The 10,442-nt window shown below is 37.2% G+C and overlaps 1 protein-coding gene across 1 annotated transcript; it reads right to left on the bottom strand.

Moving 5' to 3' along the window:
- Positions 1-500: 500 nt before the first annotated feature.
- sec11a (SEC11 homolog A, signal peptidase complex subunit) lies at positions 501-10,151 on the bottom strand. Its single transcript, XM_079825031.1, has 6 exons — positions 9,950-10,151; positions 9,442-9,551; positions 7,615-7,764; positions 4,333-4,452; positions 4,109-4,166; positions 501-904 (listed from the first exon to the last, which is right to left on the bottom strand). Exons 1-6 carry the CDS (start codon positions 9,998-10,000, stop codon positions 854-856), a joined length of 540 nt encoding a protein of 179 aa, XP_079681157.1. The 5' UTR covers positions 10,001-10,151; the 3' UTR covers positions 501-853.
- Between the last annotated feature and the right edge of the window lie 291 nt (positions 10,152-10,442).

The following is a 10,442-nucleotide window of genomic DNA, read 5'->3' as shown; positions in this document are numbered from 1 at the left end:
GGGTGTGTCAAAAATGTCAGCCCAATCAGCAGCAACATGAATATAAACCATTCGGTATTAAAGAGACAGCTTTAATCTGTTCATCATATAAACGGCAGAGTGTCTTCAGAAAATTTGGACTAAACCGCTCAATTCATATGGATTAGTTTTATGATCTCTTTATAAACTTATAGAAGCGTCAAAGTGTCAGTTGTGTAGCTGTCAATGGAGGAACAGAAAGCTCTCAGATTTCATTGAAAGTATCTTCATTTGTGTTCTGAAGATGAACGAAAATCTTACGGGTTTGGAACGGCATGAGGGCGAGTAACAAATGACAGAATTTTCACATAAAGATCTAAAGTAATGCATGAATAAATCATATTGAGGTGGACATTTTCTAAGCATACATAGAGGAAAAATATAGATGTTTTTATATTTACTTTTCATATTTATGATTCACATCTTAAAGGCTATATGGGTGTGACTCCTAATAAAAAACAATACTTTACATGAGAAATTAAGAAAATGAACAATAATAATGAATTTATTAAAGAAAAAGAATACACTTTCAAATTTGACTCAACATTTTAATTCAATACAAAATTTAGCCTTTAAGAAAGAGTTAGATCTTGACATATGGTGCAAGTACAGCTGTAAAGTCAGATCAAACAAAATCCGAATTTGGTATGCATGGAAAATGAACAAATACAAATTCTTCCAGTATACAGTTCTTGTGTTTGCACTGTCATTGAACAGAGAAAATTATAGTTTGACCTTTGTCTCTAAGAGCGGGTGCAGAATTTCCACAAAAATACACCATAAAAACTGGTCACACGAGGGATGTGTTCCCTGACAGATTTACTCTTGAAAGTCTTCATTCTCTGTGTACTAAAACAAACAGCCCGAGCAAACAGAGTACCGCATACTGTCAAGGAACAAAGAACAAGTGTTAGAAAGCCTGCAAGTAACAACTTATCACTTAAAGTGCCCCTATTATGGTTTTTCGGGTATAACGTTTCATGTAGTGTTATAGAACTGTTGGTGAATGTAAAAGGTCTGCAAACATGAACGAGACCGATAAATGGCGTGACTGTCCCAAAAGAAAGCGCCGATTCTATATGAATGATATATCGACCACCATATCGATATATGTTCATTTTTAATGGTATCGATATCAGCCTGAAGTCACTTCAATACACATATATACAACCTAATTAAATGTATAATCAAAGCCTTAATTAATATTTATCCTCCTATATTATTATAATGATTTTTAATTATTCTTTCCAGTTATGATATTACTTAATAGAACCACTGATTGTTTATCGTTTCTTCATGCATGTTTTCTAAAGTTCATATTTGGTCTCTGAGGAGTGACTGAGGGTCTGGCCCATGCCTAGACTGGGTAAACTCAGCCTGATCTGCAGGCGATTCTGGAAACCTGAACATTCATTTCTACTGCTTCTGTTACACTTTTGCGGGAACCAATCACAGACTGGCTTATCCACCTGGCACGCTATTGGCGGTTTTAACACGATGACGGATAGAGAAGAGATAGGTCGTTGCCCATTGATCACGCTACTTGTGGTCTGATTGGTTGAAGGACTATCCAATTGCGTACAGAGTCATTTGAACTATGCTCGTTGATCACGCCTCTTGTGCAGTTGAAAATACCGAGCAGACTCCCCAGACCAATGTGTCTTAAATTGAGCTTGGTCTAGTGATAGCCAGACAAGCCCATGCCAGGAGTGCAGTAACAGTGCTTACTCACTTAGCCCGTCTTTCATTTTATATTATTTCCTGAATATAATTTCAACTGAATATTGTCTGTACCTCTTACTAAGAGAAAGCACATGTTATCAGTATGTTTTAGGAAACTTTCCGGTTAGAGCTGGAGCTCAACCAACTCCAGCCGCAGAGAAGCCTGTGTATCTGTGTATGTGCGCTAGGGTCCTGTATTGCAGATCAGTATTAGAGGTGTACAACGGGCATGTTGTTCTGGATAAGCTGGCACCTGCTCCAGACCTGGAAGGTCACTACGTGCCTAATTCCGGGGTGAAAGCGTCAACAAGTGATCTATGGAGATGTGCATCTGATTAACTGACAATGTGTTTTGAAATGTACTATGACTATCTATGTTCTCTTAGCCAATCAGAATCATTCAACCTTCAGTAATGACGTAGCTAGACCAATTGTATGTACGGGAAGGTAGAAGGAGAGCGTGGCCTACGAACTCCTTGTGAGACTTGAAGCTGGCTTCTGCTGATGAAACTGCAAACTATTCTTCAGTAAATTTCTCTTTAGTTAATTGCACTCCTGACTCTTGGTCTTCATTCTTCACAACTGGTCCTTTTGTCCTAAAATGTTGTCCCCTGACAGTTACAATAAGACAATTTGGCCGATATATTAAAGCTGATACATAATGTATTATTCGCCACTGTTCGCCATGATGGTTTTAAATTGCTTGAAATATTACATATGCTATATGTTATATATGCTACATAAAATTATAAAGAGAACATTATAATTGTGTGCTTGGACCGTGGATTTAATAGGGAGACTTTTGTTTTTGTAACCAGGCTCTCAAAAATTCTATAAAAATTTGGATTTAGATTAGAGCTGGGCAAATTAACGTGTTAACGCGGGCGATACATTTTCTCAGCTTAACGCATTAAAAGTATTTAACACAAATAACTTGGCGTCCATTTTTATATCCATTTTTGCCTAGTGTTACATGATCACGCTCCTATTCATGTAAATGCTTCCAATCGCGACAAGACACGAGAACGCGCTGTATGTCAATGTCCTGTGTGTGTGTGTGTCAGTGTCCTGTCTGTGTGGCTGTGTCTCATGTCAGCTAATCGAGGGACACTCTGACACTGACACACACACACACGACGCACAGACAAAATCACGTCAGTCTCCTGCTCAGATCGAGTTCTCTTTTGCTCTTGAACAAACAATAACAACAGAGAGAATTTTGAGTATTCTCATATTAGGAGTCTTAAATTAGTTAAATAACGTCTTAAATTAACTTAAAGAGTTGTGAGGAAATGAGATGCGCGGGACAGCGCGTGAGATCCGCGTCATGTTCGTCAGCGACTGTTCTTAAAGTGACAGGAGCACTGATGATGTCTGTCATTAATGTTCATCAAAGAACAACAGGAACAGAAAATTGTAGCTTTAATGATGATTAATCTATATTTAATTTATTATTTATGCAGTTAAGAAAGGTGTTTGATAACTATTACATTTCTGTATATGTCTAACAGGGAAGGCCAGAGGTAAATATAACATTTATTATTTTGGGTTTATGTAAAGATTGTTTTAAGTTCACTTAAATTAAAAAGTTTTTTTTAAGCCTAATAAATGTTGAAATTGGGAGCTTTCAGTTATACTGTAATGTAACATTCTTTATGTTTCATAGAGACATTAGTATCAGTGATACTGGCCTTCATTCATAAAAAGATTGAAAATATGCTGTCTTTAAATCGTTAATACATTAATATTTGAGAGTATCTGAAATTATTACAATGTCAAAGTATTAAAAAAAAACAAAATATTAAAAACTTGCGATTAATCGTGATTAATTACAGAAAAAAATTTGATTAATTCGTTAATTTTTTTTTATCGATTCCCAGCGCTAATTTAGATTTATCGACCAATATATCGGTTATCGGCTTTTAAATATAAAGAATTATCGGTTATCGGCCAAAATTTTCTTGCGAAAGCAAATCCACTTTGTCTGCACTTCCAATGGATGAGGACTCTAAATGAACAGTATCCGTTTTACTGTGTCAGTTCCTGTTCGTATCACAAGGATCCGGAGCTGAAATTCAGATATGTTAACGCATAGACCAATCGCAACAGTCTAGGCCATCGGACCAATCAGAGCAGAGTAGGTGGGGAAGGAGGAGTTTAGAGAGACTGAATCCTTTATCAAACCATTTCAGACTCGTGAGAAAAGAAGTGATGCTGAAGAAGTGAATTAAAGTGTTTTTTGATCTTGGATGAACTTATTGTAGGAGATCTCCAAAACTAAATTAGGAACCTTTAAAATACCATAATTGGGGCACTTTAAACTTGATTCATTCATTCATTGTTATTCACTACATCTTAAATGGCATACCTTAAATTTGGGGTAGTCATTCATCAAAATTGTGACAATTCCGATGTAAGGCACAAACCTGTAATGGAGGAAGAGGGATCAGAAATGTGGTAACATGCGCAAAGCAATACAGGACATGGAAGAAATTGAACCTTACAATACTAGATTAGATTTGTTTGTGTAACGATGTCTAAGGATTCTACTATAGTAAATTATTATTGTATTATTAAACATCAAGATCTTACCCTCTTGCTCTGCCCACCACGTCTTTCTTCTCCAGCCAGTGCTGTCCCTGCTTGTAAAGACCTCGGTCATCCACAGAATTATTGTCACCTTTTGTCAAGAACTTGATATCGCCATTTTCTCTGAAATCAGTAGGAATCAATGTTATCAGAAGGAAAAAAAGAAACAGCATGTTCAGAAAATCCCAAAAGTGCAACCTATTGCAACAAATTTCTTTTTGCATGTTCTGCAGACAGGGTGACCATCCTCAATTAAGTTTCCCTCAGGACTTTTGTAAAAGCCAAAATATGACCACACCTCAGATTTAGTCCGTTTAGAAGTCTTTCGAAATCTCCCGAGCGCTGTCACTGCCTTCCGCCATCTCCTCATGCAAAAAACGACGTTGCACGCCATGTCTGCACCAGACTGATGCTGGCTGGACAGGATTTCAAAATCATGATAATCAAACATGGGTTTTAATGATAATTACGATATTACTAACCGTCAGTACATTTTATCGGGGTTTATCGTGAAACCGGTAATCGTCCCATCCCTATTACACTCTTAAAATAAAGGTTCTTTACTGGCATTGATGGTTCCATGAAGAAACTAACATTAACTGGAACCTTTCCATTGCAAAATAGGTTCTTTAGATTATCAAAATTAACTTGACACTAAAGAAAAAAATAGCTATTTTAAAGCTACACTGTGTAACTTTTTTAGTCTATTCTTAGCTAAAAACAATAAGTTCTTTCAAAAATATATGTGCTCATAAATGTATATTTACTTCTTTCAAATAATAAAGTATTCTCGTAAGTTTATAATATGCCATTGAAAATACATAAGGTAATGGGATCTAACGGTGGTCGCCATGTTGCCCCTCCATCTTGAAAGAACATTAGCCAAAGAGGGACATACCCGTAAATTCAAGCCTTTCGCGTTTTCATCTCAGCAGCGTCCAGTAACAGAGTTATACGGAGTTTTCCTGGCTTGTTTATTCCTCAAAAGTCTGTTTTTCCTTGTGTGGTATTTCTGTGCGTTAATAACTCCGTAAGTAATAATATTGTCATTGTAGATGTGTTTCAGAGTGTGTCATCGCGTAATTCAGTTGATGTCGCCTCAGAAGTATTTTTGTGTCAACACACAATAGCGTAATGCTCACCTATTTGAATAATCATTCAGTTATTTTGTTATCAACAATGTTTATTCGTTTATAGAAAATATTTGCTTGTAATGTATGTTGATGGAAATATGTATCAGGTTTGATCGGCATATTAACAATTTAACTGCAGTGCTAAAGTTAAAGTGGCGCACACACTTTTGTAACCGGACACCGCTTGCTAGCAGCAGCAGCGGCAGCTCCGCTCATTTTAATGCAGCTGCATTTAGCGCCTATATGGTACAATAAGCTCTGGTTTACGGTAACATTATACAAATGTAACTTATAAGTATAGTTATACAGTTCTTAACTGTGTATGTATATTTACCATCCTTATTTGTTCTCTCACAGAAACCACATTTATGTACACATCCACGCAAACCTGTTTATGCCTTGCAATTGGATGACTGAATAAACATTACTATCATCAAAGTTCACTCTGGATTAGCTGCAGTTCTTTCTAGCCGAGTAATTAGGCCAGTTGAGTTCCAACCATCCCACTGCGCACAGAATATCCCACAGGCACCGTGTCGAATGTGGACGAGGTCGAACTGGAAGCCATGTTAATCTTGGACTAAATCGGCCACCGTAGGAGTTAAAACAAAATCGGAATTGAGAGGAACAGAAACTAAAATTCACTGGATGGTCATATACCTTTTCACCACTAGATGGGGGGAAATATCACACAGTGTAGCTTTAAGAACTGTTCACTGAAAGTGGATGTTCCTCTATTGCATTACATTGGAAACACCCTTTTTATTTGTGAACGACATACCACTATGGACGCACAAATATCAGCCACCATAGTGGTATCGGCCGATATATGTACATTTTTAATGTGATCGTTATCTAGCCTAGAAATCTAGACGCACCTTAGTGGCAACAAATCTATTTTGCAGCCAGCGCGTCTAGCAACTCTCCGTTGGCTTTCGAGCTGGAAAAACCAAATTCTGGTCAGGCCAATCACATCGTGTATAGAGTCGGTGGGCGGGCTTAACATAATGACGGCAGAGTTGCGGCGGTTCCGCGTGTTACTCATAAACAAAGAAGCTGGCGAACAGCTGTCTTTCGAATCGGCTTTGGCCACGACTCTGGAAGACGAAGCTTTTCTTTGAAAAAAGAACGGCACTGAAGTCATTCTTAAGAAAGGAAGATGTGTTCGTTGTTTTGCCGACCGGATACGGCGAAAGTTTAATCTGTCAACAAGCTCCGCTTCACCTTCTTCGTTGCTCTGGTTGGTTGTAGCGCTATCCTATTGCGTGCAGAGGGAATTTGAAAGACAACCAAGTAATGGCCAAAATGTTCCTATCGGTGCATCCCTACATACCACATTCTTTGGGTCTCATTCACTAAATATGCACCTGCACAAATTTGTGCATGAAATGTGTGTACAAACGAATTTAAGAACAAATCGCAATTCAATTTTTCTAAATATACAAAAAAAAATATAAGAAAATCAAACCACACGTACGCAAAAAGAACTTCCTCTTTATGGCTTTATAATCGTGTTAAGAAGTTATATTTCATCCTAACATGATTATAATTACATTGAAGTAATATTGCATTAATTGTATTATATAATCCATATATAAAATTATAATTAAATTATTAAATCATACAATTTAATCTTAAATACATCTTTAATCAAATACAATTTAATCATATACAGTTAGAGCGTAAGTAAAGCTGCGTTATAGCTTCAGCTGTGAGGTTTCTCTGAATAATGCAGATATACGTGCATGTACAGCTGCTAAAGTGAGATCTGTAATCTGGGTCTAAAAGGTGTTTATTGTGAGAACTGGTGAGAATAGCACACTTGGCATTGCTCGAGGATCCGGGCGAGAGCTTGTCTGCAAACAGCAGCAAGTTTGACGAGAGTGACGAAAGGCTGCAAGGAAAGCGTGTGCGGAAAGCCCTTATATGGAGATGGTTTGAGTGTGTTTTATGCAAATGCCTAACATTGTGCACGCGGCCACTCATTTAGAATACTCCAAATTCACTAACATCAAAACGAGGTTATGAACAAATTCATGCGTGTATAAACGTTGTGAATCAGGCGGAGATTTTTCGTGAGAAGTTCTTGTGCGTACAAATACGAAAAAATCCACGCAATTAATAGTGAATGATATCTTATGATAATACTCACTTTTCATGAATTTTTAGGACTCTGTGTACAATGGGAATTTCTCTTCCTTCGATCCTGAACACAACAATCTCTCCCACTCTGATTGGATCTTCAACACGATTCGTGAGGAAGAGGAGGTCTCCTCTGTGAAACGCAGGCTCCATGCTTCCACTGAAAAAAAATTATGAAATTAACACTTTTTCATTGACCTAGAGACATAAATCCTTCTTATTGTACTGTGCAGATTTTGAAACATATGCCTCAGTTAACTTTCAAATCTCCCAGCAGGTTTTATATTTTGAGTCCCACCCAAAATCTGCTTTTGAAAGGAATTTAAAAACAAGATGCATTCATAAACAAATTTCAAAATTGAAACATGCAGGTTCAACAAAACATATGGATCTAAAAGTCACACAGCAATCAAAAACAACACATGCACACAATTTTACCAGCGCATTTCTATGACTTTTCCAGTTGTTTTTGATTAAAGCCACTATGTAATTTTTCGCCACTAGTGGTCGCTTATTCAAAACAAAGGCGTGGCTTGATGACGCCTGGATTTCACGTAACTTTTATTATCCCACAGACGAACGCTTACGCTTCTTCCGCTCATGTGTATGTGGGATAACACATATTTATCATATTAAACACATTTGAGTGTGTTGAAAGTTATGTTATAATGCTACTCTGAACGTTCACGGCTACTATGAGACACTTGTTGCACACTGCAGTGAGCTAGATCGATATTAGACATGAAAAAACATGGTACTCGTGGTAAATTAAGAAAACAAGATTTAAACAATAAGACTGACTGTGTTGAGCTGTAGAACAATCATTAGTTTTCTGTCGATGAATGTATCCAAACATTTGCTCATCTGTCTAATAAAACTAATCATATGGTTTCTACAAAATAAACGGAAATCGAGGGTAACGCGGGTATGATGTCATTGGCATGGACACAGTTCATGTCCTGGTTAAAATTACTTATTTCTCTGGATTTAAACATTCTTGGAAAAATGTGGGATAGTGTATGTACACAAGTCAACAAGATATGCATGGGCGTCGGAACCATTGTATGTGGGTGGGACAAGACCCACCCACTTTTTACTTTTTTTGGACCCACTCATTTTTATCGTCTCTAACATTCAGCACATGTCTGTTTACCTACCCCTAATCGATAAACACTTATTATTAAACACATGTTAGACGCTTTATTTCCACTTTTCTAATATTTTCGTCATTTTTATTGAAAATAAATGCCTTTCCGATCTGATATGTGATGGGAAAAGGGAGAAGATTGAGCTCGTCGAAAGGCGGACTCGAACCGCCGGTTGATTTGTGTCAAAACTGAATGTCGTGCGTCTTACCCCTACACTACTACCGCTCTCAATGATATGGCGATTTACGTAATTTTGTCTTTCCGAACTATACGTTTAGCAAGCAAAGCGGTATATTTGTAGTACTATTTTGTACTTAATGTAATTGGCATCTAATCCAGTAAAAAATTTCTGAGGACCCACCCACATTTTTTTTGCTTCCGACGCCCATGAAGATATGTAACAATGTTCTAGTGTTTTTTGGATATTTTAATCCAAACATCTTACATATTGTGCCTTTAATGCATAAGGACATTTAAAACTCACTTTAAGATTGTGACCTGCTGAGTTAATAATTAGCTGAATGAAATTACAGTCCAGTAAAATAGTCCTGGAAAAAAATAATTCAACAATGGGAGCATTGTATCATGTAAAAGACAGCAGAGCATGCTGCTAAAAATATTACCATGTTATCCATCACAAAAGCCTTTGGTATGCAAGTGATGAGCCGGCCTCATACTGATGCCCTTACCTGAGAACAACCACAATCGGGCTTTCACTTCCAGTTACAACCATTAAGCCTTTCCAGATCATCAAGGCTGAAGATACAATCATTCCAAAATTCAGCACCTGATAGTAAAGCTGAAAAACAAGAGACATGATGCTCAACATCAGCTTGTTCTTTGTCTCCCTGTATGATTTTCACTTTACTAGTGAAAGCATGGGTTTTTAGTAAAGATAATAATGCAGATTTCAGATGTTTTTAGTCCAGTGGCTTAAAATGAAAGCATTGTAATATTCAAAATGAAAACAGAATAGCAGCTGTTGTAAAAAGCCGAGTTCTGTTTTTATTCTCCTCTCCATCTGCTCAATAACAGCAATATATGTAAAGTCCTTCAAAACGTCTTTCATCTGCGCAATTCGCGATGAAAAGCATTAATATGTGTGGACCGTTAAAGCCACTGTCATTCAAGCTGACGTGTAGTAAGAGAAAGCGATGCAGAGGAAGCGCCGAGCTAACTGGCTAAATAAATACACACCTGACGCTTATTCATTCGCCGGACATCGTCGAGGAAATCTAACGATAGCATCTTGCCTGTAGATTAAATGTGTATGGCAAAAGTCAATTAAAATAATTGCAGGTTTATGATTTTGGTGCAAATGTTTCGCCGCCACTGGTGTAGTTAGCGGATACGCGGCGACTCTTCCGGTTGCGTTACTTCCTGTTAGAAAAAGAAGGGGGTGGGTAACGTTAGTTGAGAACCTATTGAAAGGTGACAGGTTGTCGTTTCTTTTTAAAAGAAGTATTTGTTAGATAATACTTATTTAGCCGATGTATAACTAAACTAAACTGTCAATATTATGAGTATGACATTTTGTAGCTCTTAGGATAAACAAGCGAACACCATGTATCTTTCATGAGTTTGTAGAAATGTTCCCTGGATTTCTATGTAGCCAATAATAAAAATAAAAACAACATATCCTGAGAAATATTCACTTAAATAAAGAAGTAGTTTGTCACGCTCAGTGTTG

The sequence above is a fragment of the Gobio gobio genome (assembly GCF_949357685.1).
Source record: "Gobio gobio genome assembly, chromosome: 9".
Classification (NCBI taxonomy): domain Eukaryota; kingdom Metazoa; phylum Chordata; class Actinopteri; order Cypriniformes; family Gobionidae; genus Gobio; species Gobio gobio.
This window is presented reverse-complemented; position numbering and strand designations above follow the sequence as displayed.

Excerpts from the sequence above, each read along its gene's own strand:
- sec11a (XM_079825031.1), bottom strand. The coding sequence starts at position 10,000 with ATGCTATCGTTAGATTTCCTCGACGATGTCCGGCGAATGAATAAGCGT. Across the intron at positions 7,765-9,441 it reads CCGATTGTGGTTGTTCTCAG|TGGAAGCATGGAGCCTGCGT; the intron begins GTAAGGGCATCA and ends ATTTTTTTTCAG. Across the intron at positions 4,167-4,332 it reads GTGGTGGGCAGAGCAAGAGG|GTTTGTGCCTTACATCGGAA; the intron begins GTAAGATCTTGA and ends CCTCCATTACAG.